The 24,413-nt window shown below is 40.5% G+C and overlaps 1 protein-coding gene across 1 annotated transcript in view; it reads left to right on the top strand.

Annotated features, from left to right (window-relative positions):
* Positions 1-24,413, top strand: part of LOC120427714 (mucin-19-like) — a 48,207-nt gene that overhangs the window by 17,820 nt on the left and 5,974 nt on the right. The window contains exons 2-5 of the mRNA XM_039592613.2: positions 11,754-12,043; positions 17,954-18,252; positions 18,325-18,585; positions 21,124-23,717. Of these exons, the coding sequence (XP_039448547.1) occupies positions 11,754-12,043; positions 17,954-18,252; positions 18,325-18,585; positions 21,124-23,717 (3,444 nt within the window). The remainder of the gene's footprint in view (positions 1-11,753; positions 12,044-17,953; positions 18,253-18,324; positions 18,586-21,123; positions 23,718-24,413) is intronic.

Here is a 24,413-nt window from a genome sequence, read left to right as displayed (position 1 = left end):
AATAAAAAAGTGAAAAACCTTCAGTTTCGTGTGGGCAGCAGCCAGCCAGCATTCATTGATGCCAGACGTCGTACCCAACGGCGCGGCGTGGCGGCGTTCCGAAAGTTTCTCATGCATTGTGGAGCCCAGTGCAGTGTGATGCATGATGCGGAGTGACAAAATGAAGGGGGTACGGTGACAACCCGAACAGGACAGTGTACTCGAATAAGTATCATTTGAGATTTTTCCAGCAGCTGGAAATCCATGTTTGGTTCTTAAACAGATGAACATGGGATCGATTTCCTTCTACTACTGCCTTCCATCGGATGGGGAAGTAAAACGTCTGTCACAGCATAAGTTGTTGTTAGGCCGTTAAGTCATTCCAGGTGCGTAGGAGTCGTCTCCCCCATATAAGGACAAACAACACACCAAACCTCCGGCTGAGGTCGTCAGTTCGAACCCTGGGGTGGAAGGTTCCTTGGAGTTGGAAGAGGTGTGTGTGCTCTCCCACACGGAAAAAAAATGTGAATTGTGTTCATGAATTTGTTAAGAACCACGAATATATTCACCACCATACTCATGAATAAATTCCTTCGTGGTTCTCAAATTCATGAACACAATTCACGACTATGGGAATTGATTTTCATGTGCCTTTGGACCTCTAGGTTCGAGCAGAAACTTGCAATAGAGTAATCTACGTGCGTATGTATTGCGTGTACGTACACGAAACTAAAGTGAGGTTAAATTTTGTCAGCCAGCAAAATCAAATGGTGCGCTAGTGTGCGTACGCGAAACGTCATAAAGCTCTATAGAGACCACAAAAGACCTGGGGGTCGTTAAAAAGGATGGTTTGTTTTGTTTTCAGGGTCTTCTTAGATCGCAGAATTCGAGTTTAATTTATTTCGTAACCTCAATTGATGAACAATTATTTCAAAGAGACATTATTCAAACTGAAATGACATAAATTAAAATTTTATTACGCTATTCATTCAACTCTAAAATCTAACAAAGAACTTAAAATAAACCCATTGCCACTGCAAGGGACTGCTTCTGTCTGTCACGTTTTTATCGACGTTTCATTAACCTTCACCGGCCTCCAGCCCATTAGTGTGTACGCATCGTAAACAGGCATATTGCTAGAGTATTAAAAAAAATCAATTACCATGGCATCAATGTCACTGAATGGTGCGCTACCAGAAGCGTTTGATGTTGATAAGCAGCAGTTCCACCGAATCGTCTCATTGTTCGCTTCTGTCGGTGGCGTCTCACATTTTTATTGCCTCCGCCCAATATCGATCTGTTATCAATCACTTTTGTGGGACACGTGACGGGGCGGCTCCGTATGGTTCAGCTCACTTCCGAAAGCTTGGGAAGCTTCTCCACCGCAATAACCGTACGTTACGTTGCATTTCGATGGACGCTCGAATTAGGGCCTCTTTCTTCGTGTCTTTGGTGTCAGATTTCATTTTCGTCCGACTGCGATGCACCTAGGTATTAATCCGTCCGTTCGCTCATTTTTTGTTCCCCCCATCTCAAAGTGCTTTCAAGTCCAAGCCAACGTTCACACCTTGAGGTGATGGTTTGGACCTGGCATTCGGTGGAAGAGTGCGGCATAATTTGAATGTGTGACTGAGTTTGATGAAGCGTTATTTGAACTTTCTTAGCACCCGGCTGGGAAAATGGGAAAGAAAACGCCGGAGGATTACGACCGAAAGCCGCCGTAACCGTTCTTGGAAAGGTGGCGGGAAAAAGCCATCCTTTGCATATTTCATTGAAATTTGAAAGACTTGATCTTTGTAATCTTTCGATGATTCTAAAAAGAATAATGCTTTTCAGAAGCAGCTTTTGAGAACAATAACGTCATAATCATATTTTAAAAGAGATTTGACAATTATAATAGGGATGATAGTTATATACTTATATTTATTTATTTTTTTATACTTATATTTACATGTATTAGAACTCCTATTTGAATCATAGCGTAACCACATTTGATAAATACATATTGTAAAGAAAACATTCTTTGAACAAAAATTACGAAAATTGAAATTTTATTACGGCATTGATTCGACCTTTGGGGTCCTTGTAAAACCTTCTGCAATCAATAGACTACATTCCAAAATTCGAACTTATTTTGACCACAGGGACCTCTTTCCCCTGGCAATTTTGAGTTTGTATGGGAAAAACGTAAAAAAAACTGTTTCAGAACGCATTCGTTAATTTGGCGCCAACATTTTACGAGGTTCATGTAGACTTTTATTTGGCAGGTTTCCAGGACTGTATAAACAGGCACTACTGCTGCCAGAGATTTTGTTTATGTTACTTTATTGAAAATCATAATTTAACAGATTTTACTAAAGTAACTTTTGCTCATTTTTGGTGGAGAGGTAGCATATTAGGAGTAATTTTAGAATATGCAATAAACCACAAAGTGTCAAAATGTACATGCTGCCTTTTAAAATGTTGCCGTCGAATTGTCGCTTCCTCGAATGTTCGCTAATTCGAACGTATTTGAATTAAAAAGCACTCAAATCTCATAATCAGTCGTCAAACTGATGTTGACATTTTAAACCCAGTGTACGACGATTTTCAAACACGTTGTTTAAAGCCGTTGACAGCTGTCAGTTGTTCCAATTATCGAATTAGGATTTACTCATTCGAATGCTGTTCCATTCGAATTAGCGAATCCACTCTTTATTTATTGAAGCAACAAGTTGTGATCGTGCTATTTTGTCGCACGTCGACAAATTTGGACGCAATTTTGTGCAGATTTCAACGTCTCACTCTTTGACTAAATTCTGAGAAATTCAAGAAAACCCGGAAAAACTCAGTGAATCGTGTCACTCTTCAAATTTCAATCTGATCGTGCTATCTTGACACACCCTGAAAATTGGTGCAAGTGCGACAGCTGACCAAAGGGATTTTAGTCAGAACGAGTTTGACACACGTTTATGCCAGACTTCTGTAAACATTTTTAAATATAACTCGTGACTCCAGCAACCAAATTCAACCAAACTTTGAGATAAGGCACATCATGATCAGCCGAACATAACGTGTTTGTTAGATTGCGTGCCCTTTTTTATTTATGGTCCAACAATAAAACGGGGTTTTTCTCGAATGAAACCGAAAACAAAAAACTCCAAAAATAATGCAAAACCAAGCAAATCCCATTCCACCCTGCACGGTGTCCCGACCGAAAATACCTTTATCTTATTATTGGTTTTCCTTTCGTGCGTGGGATTACCTTCCTAGTTCGGAAGATGGAGAGGCGATTAAGCCACCCCGCGCCACCACATGGAGTGGGAGAGAGTGTAAGCATACGCGCGTTTGGAGTAAATGCCCTCCGAAAAATAACTGTACGTATGCGCGTGCCCTTCCCATTGGCTGCGACGAGAAGGTTTCACTGCAGGTTCGTAAATTACACACAGGAGTGCGGCGAGCATTGCCGGTCTGATTGTGGAACTTTTGGTGTGATAAACTTTTGCATGGTTGAAAGTAAAAATAAATTTTGTGACTTCAATATTGCTTTGATTCGAGGAAATAAGAAAAGTTCTCAATTTGAAGAAAAAAAAAAGTAACAGACTCTACATCACGGCCCATCATCTCAACAATACACTTCCTTTCTGAGTCTGGCAAAAAAATCAAACTTGATGATCTGCCACTCCGGGCAAGCAGCGAGTGTATGATTGCAGTGAATTTATCTTATGCTTCATTTTCTTCGGATTTTTCGCAGCACATTGATCCGTTCGTTTCAATGGGCTGGTTCCCACACACAAACAACCGCCGTGTCTCGCCTAAATCCGTGGCCTGAAGATTGCTGCGAGAAATTTGAGGCATTTTTCTTTTTTTTTTTTATTCCATTCTATGTTTTGAGGTAGAATCTCTTGAGCTGGTCTCGAAACACAAACCTGGAGTGCCCAACAAGAACCAACCCAGAAGTAATCAACACTTTCTTTCCAAGGGAAGAAGATTGTAAGATTTGGGCCAGGGTGGTCCAACAGTTCGTTTCGTTATCTGTCTAACTGGAATTGTAGGAATTATCAAATAATTCATAATATGGAACAGATATGAGACATACGGCAACCTTTTACAAAGTCAAGATCACTTCAGTAAAATTGATTGACTTTACATCAAGATAACTCCTAAAATTCCAATCCAATTTTAACTATTTGGCAACTCTGCAATCATATTTATTGAAACAATGAACAAATGCGTATGTCAAATACAACAAACTTTTTACAAAAGGACATCCAGGCTGTTTAATAATCTGCGAACACTATTATTAACAATAGATGTGCTTACGAAAAAGAATAATGGAAGTGTAATGTAGCAACAAACAAGACTTAGACACTTAGTGAATAACTTGAAGTCGTTTTTGAAAGGCCAGCGTTATGCCGTCTCCTAGGAGATATCTAAACAAAAGATTGGCCCGATATGAAATGACCACCCTAGCCAACCAAACACATCGGTATTTTCAAAGAAAAGCAACAGCAGAAACTAGAAACTGTTGCAAACTGCCGATGATGTTTGAAGGAAGCAAACGGTAAGGATGAAACGATTTTTTCCCCGCCCCGGCCCCGTAAGTGACGATGAATAATTTATCCGTCCAAAAGGAATGAGAAAAAAAGCGTGTATCCAAAAAATCGACAAGATGGTCTTTGTCCTTTTTTCTGATAATCAGGGTTTAATATTGTAATACTTGGGCCCTCAAGCGGGACACACATGGTACCTACTCCTTATTGACTCCCAAGCATTTATTGATGGAATTACTGCGGTGCGGCTTTTGCTGGTTCCCGAGCGGATATTGTCGAAACTTGGGCCAGGATCGTTTTTATCAATTTGTATGCCGGCCGAATTGCTCATGAAATATTCAGTTTAATGCATTCTTTCGATGGTGTAGAATTTTCGACGACGAGTTTGGAAAAACTGCGTTAGCAAATTTGACTTTAGGTAGAAGCATAAATATTGCAGATTAAATTTCGAAGTGCTTGCAACGAACCACGCAAGAGATCGTCACTAAACGATGTTCAATGTTTCCAAACCGCTCGATGCGCAAAGAATTTTAATTCCATTGATTAGCACATTTCCTGCTAACATGTCACAAGATGCTGGCACACGGTTCCAAATGACTTTACCGCGGCTGTTCTGCCTTGAACGCATTTTCACGAAATGGGGGTTATAAATAATGACCATTTTCGAGCGGATGTCTTCTATCGTGTGGCATTGTGCTGACAATCATCAGAAGGTGAGCTGTGAAGACAAACTCATAGTCATGGTGGGTTGAGCCGGTTGGATATGCTAATGTTCTATTTTTTCAATTCAAACTCACTCATGTGCGCCCGAATTAAGCCACTTGAAGTTCCCAAACTAATAAGTGTTAATTGGTGCTACTGGTTGGGACAAAATTTTCTCACTGCAAACAAAGCCATGCGTGTCCCTTCTTTACTGAAGTGCCCAAATTTGCAATTCAATTCACACTGAGCTTGTGTACCGCCGCACCATTAACAAGTGCCACCACTTTCGTAAATTGTTGTTTGGCGTAAACTGTACACACAAAAGTCTGCTCAAGTGGCACTACAATAAAGTTTAACCACGATATGAGTGTTTGATGTAATTAATTTTCTAACCCACAACCACTAACAGTTGTTTCTTCTTGATGGATGTCAGACCTTACTGCCAAGGCTTGTTTGCACTGTTAAAATGAAACCAGAAATCCTAAACTTGAACTTGCTCCAATCAGTGTGCGATGTCACTCATCGAGATGATTATCTCGATACTCATTTTTTACCGTGTGACCTGTCCGTGACGAAAATTTGGGGTGACTACCCAAAAAAAACTAAAACACACACACAACAGATGCAGAGAGTGGGACGATGTGATGGAGCACCACGAGCGACCAGAATACTCTAATTTGTAAAGCAAATGAGCAGCAATGCATTAGAGCGGAACAGTTTTAAATCATCCTGTGAAATATGCTTTCACTGGACGATGGCAGAGCAATGTAGACAGTTTCTCGTTTCCTCATGAACTAATAACACGGTCCGACAAGATAAAAGCAGTCACCAGCTGATTTTGTGTTTCCTTTTTAATAATTTGGCATGTTGAGCCACGATGATTAAGTTTTATTGATAATATTTTCAGCTTTTTAAAACTATGTTTTGGCTAGCATATTGTTTGGTAACCATTTAGAAAATGAGAGAAAATCTCTGGGACAATAAAATATTTCTCAAAATTGTAAGTATTAAAATGTTACCATTGTGAGCAGTTTTGTATGCATATATGGATGCAACAGAATAAATTCCAATATGCGCACATTCTTTGATCTCAGAGATAAAATCTTGTCGGACTGTGTAACAGCCACTCCATATACGCTCTAGTGTAATAAGTTATGTTTTTATGCCTCTGTTTCAGCCATTGGGTACATACAAAAACTCTTCATATTTATTATTTCCCCCAAAAAAGTATAATCTAAAGTGAATTTACCCCATAAAGATAAACAAACACTAACCGCTCCACTTTACTACGACTACCCGACCGACTTTGGGATCAGATGTAAAATTGGATCTCGTTTCGACGACCTCACTCTCGAGTTCTGTTTTGAACACACGACGAGCCCAGCAAAATAACCAATCCAAACGAGGTCGTTAACTTTTCCGAGAGTAGCAAAAAAAAGAGCATCACAGAAGGATCGCCGCCACCAGCGCGGTTGAACGCGCACTTGTTATGTTGTCGCGCAGCAGCTACCAAATTAGCTTGCACAAACGAAGAGGAGAAGAAAAAAATTCCATCACGTTGCAGCATGCAGCTCAGCAATGATGTATCGAAGGGAAAAACGGGCCTGGATATCAACAGTGCCATTTTGGTGTGACTGACGGTCCCTGTGTGTGTCGCCGCCGATTTGTGACAAAATGAACCGTTAACCATTGTTTTACCGTTGTTTTACGCTGGAGAATTTTTTAAAAGTATTTTTGTTCAGTTTTAGTGACGGTTCTTTATGAATCTGTTCTTCGAACTAACATTATGACAGTGCATAAACCTTCAATTTATCAACTTCAAACTGCCTAAGCCAGGCCCGTAGCCAGAGCTGTGACTTCCGGTATGAAACCCTCCCCCCACCCCCCCTCACCCACCCTTCTCCCCTTCTCCTTGAACCATAATCCTAGCTAAACTCCTGACTTCAGCACTTAATGTTTAATTAAACTTTCTACTCATTCACAATCCATTGTTTTTATAACGCCATTATGGAGACTTCACGATCTTTACAGTCACTGTCTTGTTATTTTACATAAGAGAATGGCGATTTGCACTTGATAGTTTGACACATTTATGTTGATATAGAAATTAACTAAATAAAACGATTGAAGAATCAGTTTTGGGCCAATTTTCCCAAACGCAGAATAAACTGCCTTTAACATAATTTTTATTTTTATCAACATAAATGTGTCAAACTATCAAGTGCAAATCGTCATTTTTATGTAAAATTTTCTGATCTCTCCGATAATTTTTTTTTCAGATTTTTAAAATCTGACCCATCATTTGAAAACGGCCAAAAATGCTTTAATAGCGAAATTAGATGATTTTTGCGATGCAAGTGGTGATTTTTAATGGATTCCTGGGACATTTTCACATAAGTTAAGTGCATTTTGGATGGCCGCATAAAGCCTCCGCTCGAAATACAGGCCGATTTTCAAGAAAAAATGTAAAAAAAAAATATGAATTGGGGCAAAATGGACCCTTTGTTGTTTCGTGCAGTGGATGAAACCATCACCAATCGATTTTCCGGATTTTTTTACTTTTAGGAAACACTGTTTTTCATACCAGGGAACCAGCCGCGTTCAATTAAGTCCGATTTTGGGTTCCATTTCGCCCACTATGCGTCGTTTATCCTAAGTTCGATTATTTGGAAAATTGTGGTAGAAGACAATCGAACACTTATTAGGATATGAATGAATTCAAAAGTTTGTAGAATTCAGACGGTATAATTGATTCAGCAGCATGAAAACATTTGAAATTGAACTTTCACTAAAATGACAAAAATCATTCAAAATCATTGAAATGATTACTTACTAAAATCGCGGATTTTTTAAGTTTAAATCGTCCATGTTAATCACAAAGATGTTCAAAATCGCAGAATCTGAAAAATCTGTCAAATTCTGTCAAGATCTTGCACAGATAATTATTAATCTTTATTCTGTCTGAAACTTGAAAAATGTTCCAGATTTATATGAAACCTGGCAACCTTGTTTTACCTTGTTTTACCATGTATCTAAAATTCATGTTTAAAAAATACTGACGTCCATGCAAAAAATAGCTTTATTATTTCCCCTAACACAACTGCATTGTCCTTCTATGAAAGAACAAGTTCATTTAGGGAAACACAGGTGGTCCAATTTGCCCCAGGGATGCATAAAACCCCCTCTCCCCTTACAGTCAGAATTCGATAACAATTTGAGAGAAAGTAAAAAATATTTACTGGAATGTGAATAATACAAAGGAATGTGAAGCGTATGATGTAAATCAACGCTAAATTTACCGAAATGTTGCTATTTCATCATCCTGCAGTGACGATTATCCAATTTTTCAAATTACAGTTTCCAGAACAACCCATTATCGCCATCAAACTTTTCCAGATGTCCCTCCAGCGTGTCAACCCGTTAATCAATACTTCTGCCGCTGCTGCTGGACAGCGATATATTTTGCGGCCACCAGACCGTGTGCATTAACTCATGTTTCAGAGCTGCCAAGTTGGTCACAGCCCAGGCAGTTTGCGATTGTTGCAACATTATCGATTCAGACGCAGAGAGAAGAAGTTTTTCCCATTTTTATGCTGCCAAGCCAAGCCAGCCAGCCAGGCCAGCCGGTTTTCCTGATGGCCGTATATAGTAAGTGCGACTTTGGTCAGGTTCGGGGCAACTTTACACAAAAATATGTGCGGCGGCCACTGCTGCTGCTCTGGGAAGAGCGCGTTTTTTTTCTCTCGTTGTTGTTTGCTGACAAGGCTTTTAGTATCGACTCCTCTGTTGTACTGGCGGGCCGAGCCCCGGACAGGAGGCCACAATTAAATAGTTATGTGTAGATTACGGTTCCTTTCGAAAACCTGTTTTGCCCTGCGCCCATGGTGATGATGATGATGACGGTGCCCAAAACGATCTACTGGGACACGCTCGAGGTCGATGGCTGCAACCTCCGGCGGCGGCGGCGGTGTAGGGCTTGATAATGATCTCCGAAGACCATCGATAATTTAGTGGAAGTTGAACAAAAAAAGTGTTGTCTTCCATATCCCTTGGTCAGCTACATTGTATACCATTGTTAAGAAGGTTGCAGTGCCATTTCTCCAATCAAGATCTCGTCCAGTTCTTTTGTTTGTGGTCATTAAATCATAAGCGTTATTTGACTAAAAAAGTTCACGAAATCTTAAAGATGATAAGTCCAAATCTGCCAGATTCTCTACATCATGTCGCGATCTTTTCCGATCTTCTTCCAACACCTATTACCACTCGTAGTATTCGTATCTGGTTCGCTCCTAAAAATAGCTTCTTTGGGGGAAAACTAATGTTTCGGGATAAATCATGTGCCGGTAGCAGCACCAGTTGTGAGCGTAGCGTTACTAGGTGAACGTTCGTATGACAACAACAGGGCGATTGGCTCGTGCTCTCTTGACGTAGTATCCAGACAAACTACGATAGCTGAGATTAGAAATATTATTTCGGTAAACCCATACGGGAGAAGCCAAATTCTCTGACATCTTTGGCAGAGGCTCCGACAGCAGATGTTAGTTAACTGAGTTGACATCCGATGGGACCAATTGCCAATTGGGTCCTAAAATGAAGCTTAGATTGCTGATATTATTGTTCACAGCGATAAAGCTTATTTTTCTGAGTACAATGACCCTTTGTACGACCACAAAGAGTTTAAAATGGATTTTTAAATCAATTTTGAAAAATTAACCTCGTGGTCCTTCTTGACAGAAAAGCTCCTACTTGACAGCTCGTTCCAAGGGGACCATAGTTGATCCATCGAAAAAATGTTGTCTTGTCAATATTTTTTTTGCATTAAAATGAAAAAAAGTGATCAGAAATGGTTTTCAATCGTGTTTTTTACAGTTGTACATAAAAATTGACATAGGACTTTAGTACCCAATTGGGTACTCAAGCCCTATGTCAATTTTTATGTACAACGGTTAAAAACACGAATAAAAACCAATTTTTTTTTCATTTTAATGCAAAACAATTTTTGGACTAGACAACATTTTTTCGATGGATCAACTATGGTCCCCTTGGAACGAGCTGTCAAGTAGAAGCTTTTCTATCAAGAAGGACCGCGAGGTTAATTTTTCAAAATTGATTTAAAAATCCATTTTAAACTCTTTGTGGTCGTACAAAGGGTCATTGTACTCAGAAAAATAAGCTTTATCGCTGTGAACAATAATATCAGCAATCTAAGCTTCATTTTAGGATCCAATTGTCGGTCTTAATGGCAAAGCGCTGTTCTACTAAAAGTATTGCGGGTGAAGTTCATCATTGTTTGGAGGTAGAGATGCCAAACGATGCCAATAGTTCGATTATCATTGAATGCCAGGGCAGTTTGTTTTGGGTGCATTTTTATTTTCTTTATGTATTTTTGACATAAAAACAAATTTTGGTAGATCCATGGTAGATTTTCTTCACATATTACAAGAATATGTTTCATTCTTTTTCAGCTTTGAATAGTATGATAATAATTTATGGATCAAATGTCAATCAATTGAATCCTTTAACTTTGAAAAATGTACAAGTTTTTCGAAATGTTGAGAATTTAATCAACAAAGCACGTCGTCGACAAATCGGGACGCCACCGTCGTCATCAGCGTCGTTCAGACGGAATGCGTCTTCTCACAATCCCGTGTCGTCGCCGCCGTGTTTTGCTCCTTCTCCGTTTCGCGAGGTTCTCACGATCGGAATCATGGAACGGAATAGATAGAACGGTTTCTAGCGGGTATCTGCTTCCATCATCTGAGCTGTAAGAGTTGAACAGAGTAAAACCCAGAGTAATGATCCCGTAATTAGGGTTATTGCAGTTCCTAAAATAACACCCCGGTATAGTTGGAAATTGTTTAGAGGAAGATCTAAAAATAAAAATTACTCAGATTTAGCTGGTTTTGGGAACGAGATGTTTTTCCAAATATTGAGTCATGATAAGAGGATTTTAAGTGTCTTTTCGCATAGTGTGAACCGAATACACTCAAACCCCGATGGTTTGACAACAACTGTTGTCTCATTCTTATGAAAACACTCTTCGCATGACCAAAATCCTAAGGCTTCTCGCCTGATGTCACGCCTCAATATCAACGTGTCAAGACATTTTATTTTCAAACGTTCATTGATTACTGGCTATGGGTATCACGTTTCAGACACAACAGAATGTCAAACCAAAAATAATTTGTCCGTAACCTTAAAAGAAGGCTTCCCTCAACCTTATCAGATGCACTTGCACCAATCCCAAAACACTCCCAGCGTATCAGCTTTCAAGTGGCACCACGACTTGACAAATGATCATCACCTATAGTGTTTACACTCGCGAGGGAACTCACTGATAACGGTGGGATTCGAAATCGATTCCCCTTTGCTGATAACAGTGTGTTGGCAAACAAACACGTGGAAAGTGGTTCGTCTAAGCGTTTTTTAATGATTGCGACTTGTATAATCTTAAAATTGAAGTCGACTGTGAAGCTTTGCCGTAGATAGTTAATTTTTGAGAATATGTAACTAAACAACCTTTATATTCTTTACTTACAGCTGAAAGTGACTTGGTCACGTTCTCCCAGATCAAGAACCACCACAGTACAAAGTACCGCATCGAGACCTGCCTGTTCACTGCCGATACGCGATCGGACACGCTCCAGCAGCTGTACGATGCGGCCGCGAAAACGCCCGTGCCGGCCATCGCCGAGATGGACCGCATCCTGGGCCAGGACGGAACCACGCCCGGTCGCCGCAGCTCGGACGCCTTCCTGTGCACGCCGGTACTGGGCCAGACGCGCCGGAAGCTCAAGGCCAAGATCGACATGGACATCGAAACGAGACTGGTGAGTCATTTTATTCACAGCTGATCAATTCCAAGTTAAACATTAATTAGTAACAACATTTATTTCGTAAGCGTTGTCATAACCAAAAATGTGACTTCTCTAACTTGACATTTTCATGGTCTTCTGACCCATAACAACCAAGGTCTTCAACTCTCCTTGCAGAATGACCACAACAGTTTGTGCACCATAAAATGACGGTCATTATAAGTTGTGTATCCCCTGAGCATATAAAAGAAGCTGGCGAAACGGTTATGCAACAAAGCTCTGACCAGCAACTTTTCCATACCTGGAGCCTTCATCCGCAACAACAACAACTCCAGTGGAGCCCACAAAACTACTCTCAAGAGTAGATTACCAGAACTATCCCCTCTTGGATGCCCCAAGTTGTGGCTCACACGTTCACGCAATTACGCAAACAACGTTTTTTTTATTCGTCGTATGGTCATAGTTTATTCCCCATAACTAAGGCTAGCGTAAGACACAGCATCGTCGCCATCGTGCTATCTTGTCACATTATAGGTTCCGTGCATTAAGATCGAAATCTTACTATTTTCTGTTGATACTTGACTTTTTGAACAAAATTCAACCGAAATTTTGATGTAGTGATCGTCAGTAAGCATGCAATTATTGTTGCCAAGCCTTATTTGCAACTAATCCAAAGCAAACAAAAATCGCTCAGGCAACATATTAGCAACACTTCTGGCGACAAAAAAAGCGCACGGCAACAACGCGATTGGCAACAATAGCCAGATAGTTGTAAACGTGTTGCGGCAATGTTTCCTATGCGATGCTAATTTTTGTAGGAGAAATTGATGGTGTTGCAACAATGTAACAAATATGTTGCAAATATGTCACCATTATGGTGAAATTTTTGGTTGATTGAAATCAAACGTGCACCCGAAATGATTTCAAGCGCAACAAACTTCTAATTAATTTCTCAATAAATATGTTTCCGCTTTGGTTTCGCTACAAAACAAAAATGGATAAGTCTGGAAAAATAATCCTGTCACATTTTTCGTCGACAACAAACAAAATTGGTTTTCTTAAATGTATAGAAGGGGTATGTCTTTGGCCATTTCAAGTTTACCGAGTAAAATTGCATTCTACTCATGATTTTTTCATGCGCCCTCAATCTCTTTAAAATTTGGTATCTTTTCTAGAGCCATTTTAGCATCAAAATTAAAAAAGTTTGCAAATATATCTGAAAATTATATAAGTTTTAATCCAAGCTACGTAGAATGTCAGTTCTGTGGCAAAAAAAACTTCAAAATGGGTTTAAATAGCTGAAAATTGACCATTAAAGTTTGTTTTTGCTATCTACCATCATGGCGCTTTGTACGCACAGGGCTGTATTCAGGAACCTGTAATAAAATTTGCTGTAAGAAAATTGTTGTTTTCATGCAAACTAGATTTTTATTAGGAATCAAGAGTAAATTCTAATTTGATACACAAATCACAATTAGTTTTGTTCTAAACAGGAGTTGAAAATGTACAGTCTACCATAAATTTTCATGTGAATATAAGGCAATGCTAAAGAGCGAACAATTTATTTTGGTTTGGATTCTTCTTTAACTAAAGTTGATTTTTTGGGGAAAAAACCTTACTATTATTGCATAAGACATAATGTTGAGTCCGATTTTAGCAGAAATTTTGCAGAAATACAATTTGTAAGCAGAAATAGCAATTGAATCAATACTATCAGAAATGATGGCGCTTTGTATTCAGCAACCTTTAGAACATTGTAACTGTAATTTTTATTTTACTTGTAAAATTAAGTTTTCATCAGGAATCAATGGTTGATTCAAATATGTATTACAAATAGTTTTTATTAGAAGAATGCGATAAACGATTGTGTAACACTATTACACTTAACCACCGGTGGTTGGTCACTTTTTCGTTTGACACTTTTTAGGTCTTAACTGGTTTGACAAAGTAAAACTAAAAAATGACGAACTGTCATTTTTACACGGGACACACACACTTACTATCAAACCAATCATTTGGTAGTGTGTGTGAGGGTGTCAAACTGAAAAGTGACGCAGGTCGTATGACAACAATTGGTGTAAAATCATCGGAGTTTGGGTGTATATTTTTATTCTCTGCAGAAGGTACAATTTTAAAGTCTACCATTTTTTTTTAATATTTGAAAAAATAAAAATAAAGAAAAGGTTTGATAACGACAAATGCTTGCAATCAAATATTTTAAATGAAGTATAAAGTTGATTACAGATGAATGATTTTTTTTAAATATGTGGTAATAGGGTCCTAAAGCCCTATGTCTGTGTACAACGGGAAAACTCGATTAAAAAATATGTCTGATCACTTTTTTCATTTTAATGTAAAACAAAAATTGACAAAACAACATTTTTTTGATGCATCAACTGTGGTCCCTTTGGAACGAGCTGTCAAGTAGGAACTTTCTGTTAAGAAGGGCCGCGAAGTTAGTTTTTTCAAATTGATTAAAAAATCAATTTCCAACGCTTTGCGATCGAACAAAGCATTATTACACACAGAAAAATAAGCTTTATCGTTCTGAACAAAAATATAACAAATTTAAACAAATTTTGGCCGATTTTAGCGTGACATACTTTATGGATGACGCCTATGACCTTAACTTCATGTCTCCTGTAAAAAATGACATTTGAGGGACCCAGTGGCTCGATTTTGCAAAAAAAAAAAAACAGTGTCTGGGCTAATTTTGCCCAATTGGATGATGTTTAGGTTTTGCTGTTTAGATTTTTGTATGGTAAAATTCGCAAAAAATGTATGGGGAAAAACTTTGCTTCAGGATTTTGGCACCCTGATCATCAAACTTTATGAGATTCTGTATGAAATTCAATTGCACTACTTCTTTGTTCAAGGGTGCAAAGTATTTCCTTATGTACTACAAGCTAAACCCGACAAACTTCGTCTTGTATTTTTTTTCGTTTCTTGACGTTTTTAGCTTGTATGCTTATTCCGTCTCCTGTGATCAAATTAGATTTTACGCATCTTTTCCCATACAATCTGCAGATTTTCCGAAAGAGGTTCGAGAGTGGCCAAAGTTGTCACTTTGGCGCGCGAAAACCTTCCTTGGACTTATACGAACCCAACGTAACAAAGAGCACCTCGATCCGACACTTCGTATTGAACTGATTCGCGTTCGAACAAGACCGTCGAAATTTTGTATTTTCCTTATATACTATTTTGTATATCTTTTATACACTTTCAAGTCTTTGCATCGCATTACTACAATTGCAATTTGCTGGCATTTTTTTTTTTCAAAGATATTAAAATTGTACTGTTAAAAATGCACTCAGTTTTACTTTATAAGTTTTTTATGATAGTTTTAATTCCTAGCAAAAAAAAAACATGTTTAATTAATTAGACAACATAAAACTCAAATACATCAATAATTACCAAAAAAAATGTTTAAAAAGCAGTAAACCAGCAGCTGAAACAGAATTAATAATAACATGTGTTCCAAATCAAGCCCCCTTATTACGTCCCTGTTAATTTTCATTCAAGCAAATGAAACAGCAAAGAAGTTGTGCTTTAAAAATGTTGCAAAAACGTTTCAGATAAGTTTTCAACACTAAGCTTCTTGAATTTTATGCAATGTTGTTGTAACAAAACAGCAACATTAATATCTGATGACGTTATTTGAACGTTGTATTTTTGTTGCCACCACAATATTCCAGCCCCAGTGATTTGCTGGAGCTGTCAAACAAAATCAATCGTTAGCATCAATCACAAGGTCTTCAGAATCCAACGAAGAAATACAAAATTTGTGATCTTTTCAAGTTGTGTATTCTAAATCTTCAATTAATTTCAACATTATTCTTCCTCCAATTTACAAATAAAACATAAATCATCGTGATTCCAAAAATCGACCAACTTCAGAAGATTTTCCCGGCTGGAACTGGCCCGCATATTTTTTATGTTGTGTCTTCCGGGTGTTCAACAGCTCCTGCATGGATTCGGGACCGATGGTTTACCTCTGACTCAGGTCGGACAATCTGGATCTACTCATTGTGGTCTTCGAGTTTCCTGTTTATCAGGCGTTTCCTGAACATCAGCCGCTCGGTTATCTTCTAGACTTTCTCCAGCGGAGAATAAGTGATCCGTTCCGTTCGATTGTAACTGGGATTTTTCAGCGGACTCAGTCCGTGCCATTTTTTTTTGGTCCATCCGATTCAGTTCAGTTCTGTACCGTTGGCTTATGAACCGAACTATATGGTGCTGAGGGAAATATTCCGCAGGACACGTAAAAACAGAAATAAAATCAAAAACACACGACGAGCGGTTGTCACCCCGATGTTCCAAAATATTGTTATTATTATGTTGCCGAAACATTGCAAAAGCGATAACTTGGAGAGCGTGCATTCCGTTTCCAAAAAAGATGCTCCAACGAGGAAACGTTGTTGAGACATAATTGTTACATATTGTGCCAGATTGTTGCAGTTTTGATTTCTGATCCCTAGATGCAACTTAAAAAAAACTTAGTCATTTTTAGCATGTTGCGCATTGCTACTTGGGCAACGTGCGTCAAGAAAGCACGACCACGACATAATAACTGCGTTTACTTTGGCCCGGTGGATGGTCCTTTTTATATTGTTCTTTTTGTGGATGACCTTTCGCCGGCCCCGCTACGCAATGTCACGTGGTTTGCCACTCCAAGCACGGTGGTGTCGTCGCCGTTTAACGAACACGGTGTCACATGGCGAATGTGTTCACAAATTACCTTACAGCGGACGGACGACACGTGGCGGTAGGTTATGGGCAAAAGTTTCTTCTCATAATTGTTATGTGTGAGCACGATGCAACATCTGTTTTATGGGCTATCTCCTAACCTAGTTCAGGGGTTCATTCACGCCAAACCGCACACACGAAGAACGTTTATTTCTTGCAACGGTCAGAATATTTGTGTTGGCAATAAACAAGCGATAACTATTCGAATAATGTAATTTATCTAACTTATAAAAAAATATGTTGTACAATCCATTTTCCTGAAAAATGCTATGTAATGCTATGGCACCATCTACGACCTAAAGCCCTAAGCACTCTTCTTGTCAATATTAATAATTTCAATACAGCCGAGAACACCCGAAAGTCAATTACAAAAAAAAAACTAAAGCAGCCAGCCCCACTGTGTCGTGGTTACCGCAGCAAGGAACGGTTGACAATTCACAGAATCTACAGGGGAGGAAGGATGCGTGGACATACCAAACGTTCCAGTTTGCAATCCTCATAAAAGTTCAAAAAGAAGAATTCCTGCCCGGCTTAGGTAAACACTCAAAAGATAACACAAACCGTAATGACCCATTTTCAGCCGCGTTTAACCTACAAACAAATTCGCATCGCAAGCCACATTTATGCCACATTAATCTTTCCCGCGCTTGAACCGACCGCTTTTGCGAAAGTACAACGACCATGGCAATGAGCATTTGAGCTCTAATGCTCCAAGTGCTAAAAAAAATGCAAACGTTCAACCGGCAGAATATGCTTGTTTCACACCTTGCTATGCTCTTCCATTGCTGGTTGGATTTGATTTATCGCGTTTACGTACGTGTGTTTCACTTGCCGCCACCTCGTACAAAAAAGGTGCTATAATTAATGCTTTCCATACAAGTCTGTGAGCACGCGCAAAACTTATAATTCGCGCTTCGTGCGTGCAAGGGAAGGATATTATCTCTCGTTGACCGATTGGGTTAAGCTGATTATCGTTGCGGATAGGGGAAAAAAGTCAACGAAGAGATTTGCTCGTCGTCAATCGGAAAGCTATTGCTGATTGCTAGGTCTATAATCATGACTGCCCAGGGCTATGTTCGGATCATGGCCTTTTCCCATAGGGTTTAAGCTCAACGATGGATGCGATCGTTGATGAACGGTTATTAAACGTCACTCTCCCTTCTGTGTGTCTCTTTACAGCCCTCAGCGATCGATGACTTGAGGAAGTGGACATCAATTGAAGCTATCGGTGATATAACAGTTCCTCCGGATTGCACGGCCCGCGTAGCAGGTAACAGCAGTTCGGCCAACCTGGCTGGTAACAACACTACGCAGAATGGGTCACCCTCGTACCAGGCCGGAACGAGTGCCTCGTTCGATGAAACCGATGACATCATCGTGGTCGATCGGAGCACCCGAGGATCAGGTCGCGAGCCGGACATTCCACTTGATCACAGGTTACCATCGCCGGAGGAGCAGTGCCAGATGATTGCGCTCAAGTATGAACCCCCGAAATCCGTGTATATCGTGATTCCATCAATTATAACCACATTTTGTTGTCTTGCTTGTAGATTCCCTGCGGAAACCATCAAAGTGGACACCTCCGGGCGACGGTTCGATCGCATGTGTACTACCAGGAAGTCGTTGCTGCACTTTGTGTCCGCAGCGGAGCACGCCGCGGAATTGGGCGCAGCTGGTACCGCTGGTCAACCGGACGGAAGCGACGGTGATACGATCCGACGACGATCCCGACCGCGACGATCGAGGGGCAAACGACGTAACACGATCGCTGGAACGGACCAGAAGGAAATCGCGGAAGTGGTCAACAATGGGTAAGTTAAGCCAAAGTCTAGAATAGCATATACGAGCGCACACACACACAGACACACCTACGAACGTACATGGTCGAAGGGGAGAAGATAAAAACCGCAGGCGAATAACGTCATGATTCGAATTCCCGAACGCTTCGAAACCCGGACACTTCATCTTGTTTTATCAATTATTTGGATATAAGTTCGCATTATGAACGTCAAAACTGTGTTATTTGATGAATTCCAACATCAACTTTCATTTAAAGTTTGTTTGAACGTTGTAGTTAATGCCAAAAAAATTAAATACAATAAAAATATAAGTTTTTCAAAAAATGTGAAACATTTCACTTGAAATATTTCATAGGCGTTTGAAGCACCGGGAAGGCAAAGCAGAAATTTATGGTTTCGATTTCCTTAAATTCTAGCAAATTTTTATATAAACTATCGATTGTTTTGATGTTAACAGCTTATTTGAGACCTAAATAATGCCACTCACTAACATTTCAGTCCAAATTTGTGCGATTCATAGGTAAAATCGATTGTCCGGAATTCGAAGCAAAAGTGTCCGGATTTCGAATCAGTTTTTATCAGTGTCCGGGATTCGGAGCACAACAAGTCATTTTAATTTTAAAATTCTGATGAAAAATTGTTAGAAAAGACATATTTTGCATGCATTCTCTTAAAACTGACTGTTTATACTACATCCTTATGACATTTCTACATTTCCAACTTATTACATGATTTTTTGCCAGCTATAACAAAAATGATATGCTACTAAGTGTCCGGATTTCGAATCATGACGTTAGTGGTTATACAATTACTCGGAATTGCTTTTTTTTTCTCCGGCCAACCGATCATGAACGAACGCCAAACATCAAGGTCACTGCGAACATTTTCGTGTGTGGATTCGTTCACTAAATTGAGTCAAAATTATCTATACGAATTCGCTTCTATTCCGCGTCTTTAATTATTTGGCATCCGTGGTCCGCGTGAAACGATGAATCTTTATATCCTCGTTAAAACGTCCGCCCTCAGACCACTGACCAGAGCATGACGTTTATTCGAATTTTGCGTGTGGCTCAGCTTAAACTTGTGCTGTTGTATATGTTTTTATGCTACTGATCAACCCTCCTAAAACAAACCCCCCCCCCCCCCCTCTAATCTGTGCCTGTGGAATGTTTTCCTAACGTTGTTGATGTTGCATGTGTGTTATCATGAATGTTTTGTTGCATTAGCACTCACGAACGATTTACCATATCTCATACATTCATTATCCCTGAATTTGCTCGTTTTTATTGTTGCCTTGGAAAACTCCAGTATTTCGAATGCTTTGTGAAACAGTCAACGGGTTCGCGTATGTTTGAGTTTCATAACATTAGTTTGCTCTCTCTCTCTACAAGTTGTTGTGCATTTTCATTCATAAACATTTCGAAACATTTGTTTCAGGAAGTCAAAATCCATTACTTAGAAATAAAATAGCTAAAAAATACTCGTAAAAATTTAAAACTAATTTTATATGAATTGATGTGAAAAAAAACAATCTATTTATTCTAAACTGAATGTTCATAACAGTGTTTAGATAATTTTCGCACAGTTGGACACTTAAAACAAAATGTTTAAAACTTCTGATTTTTCGGCATGGGCTGTTAGAATCGGATTTTCCAAAGTGCTTTATTTCTTAACATAATTCCATTTCGTTTTTAGCATAAATTTGAGATATTAAACTAAAAATGAACTAGAATTTAAATCTGTCGATTGGAGCAGGTTTTGGAAATCCATTTCTAATAGCCCATGACGAAACTTCAGCAGTTGCAAGCAGTGACCCTCAAAAACTTTATTTATTTGACCAAGGTAGTTATGTTTTTCGCCACAGTTTTGATAATAGATTTCCTCGAATCATCATTAAGGATTTATATTCGTTGGATTACCATGAACCATTAATTACACTTCATTTTGCATTTGTTTATTTATCATGTGCAATATATAAGAATGATCGTGAAAACATGTTTAGGTTTGATTTACATTGAACTTTTGTTTGTTTTTTTTTTCGTATTTGGACAGTAAAAACAGTATAAAACAAACAGAAATTGTTGTAATTTATTATCAGTGAAAACTAATTATATCATTTCTTTTAGTCATTGTTTGCTAGATAGTATGTCCAAATTACACACACAAACAAAACCCATTCACGCATACATAAACACACGTTCCTAAAACAAGGAACACGAATAAATTTCTTATTCACGTTTAAAAAATGTACTGAGAAAGTGGAAGATGTCTTCGTGGTTTAGAATTTCATGTGTAGTTACATATATATTATTCTAATCAACTCAATCAAGCAATTTTACTACATTCAGAATGAAAATGTACAACTAACTGTAATGAACGGATGCAATTTTTAATATATGATTGATGTTATACCGCAGAATTAAAGCCAGAAAATAGTTTGAAGATTTCCGACTGGTTTCTCCTTCCCTATTGCAACATCAGCAAACTATCGCAAATACTGGGGTACCGTGCTAATCAACGCCACCCTTTTCTCAATCTTCTCTTCAACAGGGACGAAGCCACTACTTCCCCTACCATTTCTACTAACCTGGTTCCTCGTAGCAAATCAAGTGACATACTCAAGAAAGAATCTCCATCGACGACAGTGGAAAGCATCAACACTTCCAAGAACAGCATCAAGCTGTCGCACTTTAACTCGCTCAAGCAGTGGGGCCGCAACCGACTGCGCATGATAAACAACCGTGACTCGAAGGACAAAGTTCAAGATATTGATGACTTTAATATCTCTGATACGACTAGAAACAGTAAACGCAAGAGTTCTGACAAAGATGTGAAACTTTCGCACGAGCGAAAGCCTTCCTACTCTTCGTCAGAGAGGAGCATCACTGTGCACACTTCCAACGCCGGTGCCACCGGTACGAGCATGCCCGCGTCGATCAACCCGGTGAAGCTGCGCGAATCCTCGTCGATTCGACGGCAGCGACGAACTGCTCTTGGCAATAAGGACGAACCGCACTCGTCGAGTGGAAACTGGAGCGCCAGCTCCGAGTCCGGCAGAACATCCATCGGCAGTGAAATCACGACAACCACTCAGCCTAAATCAAGTGCCTCTAGTACATCGTTGAATCATAACCACCACACGGTTTCCAGCGGTCCTCCCAGCTCCATCATCAGTAGACGTAGGTTCTTGAACACGTCGGCGTCCAGCAGTGTAACGAGCGAGGGAACCGCCACCCCTGACCTACAAATGTACGATTATCATGACGAAGGTGGTGAGACAAGTTCGGTGTACTCGTGTGACACAGAAGGATACTACACTTCCTTCCACGTGGACTCCGGCTTGAAAACCCTTAAAGAGGAAGAACCGGCAACGCCTCTTCACTCAACAACGGCTCTTTCAAGTACAACTTCGTTCGAAAGTTCGGGCAATCAAACGGTCATTTCTCCGGAAAATGAGTACGAGCTGTTTGGCAAAGGGTCGACATCCACCACCACAAGCTCCGCAGGGACAATCTGTACAGTGTTGGCGGATGGACAACGAAACTCCCTAATCGGGCCGGCAGTGCCAGAACGCAAGAGTTCACTCACTAAGTTGAACCGTAGCAATAGCACGGCTAGTAATGGAACGCTGGAACGAAGCTATTCCAGCAGTACGGTCGGTAGTACGCTGGAGAGGACGGGAACAATCAAGAGAAACGGAAACTTGCTGCAAAAAGAAGTGGCAGCATTAATTCATCAGGAGGAGGAGAATAAGAAGAATCGAATCGAATCACCTGACAGTGGAAACAATACGAGCTCCTCACCTATTGAATCCAATGCTAATTCAAGCCCTACGCAACGGGTAAGAAGTGGTTCCGAATTTGAGTATTCCGAGTCATCGGATTTGGAGTGCGTCGACCGAATCGAAAGAATTCGCGAAAAGACAACAATCAACACTAGCCGAATTCCATCGATGTGCATAATCACACCGACAAACAGTGACGATGAAAATGGATCCTTGAAGCGAAAGAAGGAGAAACCCGCAGAGACATCCCAAAACGAATCATTCGATTCCAAGAAAGATTCCAGCAGTTTCAAGAAAAACACTTTGCTCCCGTTGAACAGCATGTTTGGCAAGCTGAGGGGAGTGCTGAAGAAGTCCCCCAGCAAGGACGCGTCGATTGCGGAAAACGTAAACACCGAACCCATTTACGACGTGACCGGCGAGTACGTCCGAATCGCCGACGTAAAGAGCAGCAAAAAACCACAGCAGAGCAGCGGTGTTTACTATTCAAACGATGTGGTAAAACGCAATTTGGCCACGGTTCTCTCGGGAAATCTGAACGAAGAGACCGAGTACGTATCGCTGAATGAACTGCCGTGCAACATGCGGTGCGAGAGTAATGCTGCTCTCTCCAACTCCGACAAGAACGCCACCCCTCGCGGAAGCGGAAAAGCACAACACAACACGAGCAATGAAAACGAGGTAGGGGAAAAGGCATCGACGACGAACGATACGAAGAGGGGTGCACGCGTGAAACTGGATGCGCACGGCAAGGTCATCTACAGTTCGGATAGTCTGAAGAGGAGAAAAGGTGCGCACACTACGTTTGCGCCGGGTCCATTTGTGAAAGACGTACAACCGACGACAGCCTCCCCCTCCTCCTCCGCTGCCAGTGCCGTGCCAGTAGTGGCGAGCATTCCCAACATAACTACGACACCAACCACTACGACGACGACAAACACGTTACAAGAGATTCGCAAAAAGGATGCTGCTCCTGCTGCATCGTCTCCATTGCTGAGTGGAGGGCTCACAAACAGAAAATCAATCGTAGTGAAACCAGTGATATCGCAATCAGCGCTGAAAACAAAAGCAATTCCACAGCTCATCAGCAGACCCAACAAACTAGCTGCTGCTTCTGCACGGATGGCCCCAATTGCCACCATTCTACCACACAGTGCCGTACAGGAAAACGAACAGCCATCCGCAGCATCGTCATCTTCATCATCGTCAAACATCATGTCGTCTGGTGTTCTTAAGGGTGCTTACGTTAATATACAAACCTCAAAACCTTCGTCCGCTCAACCGCAACCGGTACACTACATGGAACCAACAATGCTACAAAATCATCACCAGCAGCAGCAACCGTTACAGTATCGAACAGGTAAGCCAAAATATCCAAAAATAATCGCATCTAGAATAGGTCCACCAAGAGTTAGGAACGTCATTTTGCCTTCCGCACGGCGGCCATTGCCCCACGCACCCCCGTCATTCTCATTCAAGACGAAAAACTCTACCCCCACCCCTCACGAGTCACCGTCCCTTCATCTCGCACTGCGAAATGAGGACATTGACCTAAATTCCAGCAACGCCACCACCGTCAATCGCAGGAACAGCTACCGGAGTGCAAACTCGCTCAAAATCGATATCGACGCTGCCGACTCGTATCAACTAGCGGAAACGGACGTAAATAAAGTGGGTGAGTTGAGTGGATCTCACAATTTCGGCAAATATGCCCGGTCGATGGACCAAAACAGTGACAAAGACGACGGTTACGAGGAGATCAGCGACGTCGATTTTGACGAGGACAGCAAATCTATTGCGCGTTCCTTCGAGAGGTTGCTCAACCTTTCGGACGAGGTCTTTAGCCAGTCAAACTTGGAACGGAAAAGCATCCTTGCGGATGGAAGCTTTGAGCTGGACAATGACGTCGTGGAATGTAACGACGACGAGCTGGACGGTGTGCTTCGTGACCTTATGCCACCGTCCACGCCGACCGCCAAAGCGTCCTTTGTGATGACACTGACGCCCAGCAAGCTCACGGTGCCCGTAGACGCGGGTCAACACCGGGCAAGGGTAC

This window comes from Culex pipiens, chromosome 1, assembly GCF_016801865.2.
Source record: "Culex pipiens pallens isolate TS chromosome 1, TS_CPP_V2, whole genome shotgun sequence".
Taxonomy (NCBI): domain Eukaryota; kingdom Metazoa; phylum Arthropoda; class Insecta; order Diptera; family Culicidae; genus Culex; species Culex pipiens.
This window is presented reverse-complemented; position numbering and strand designations above follow the sequence as displayed.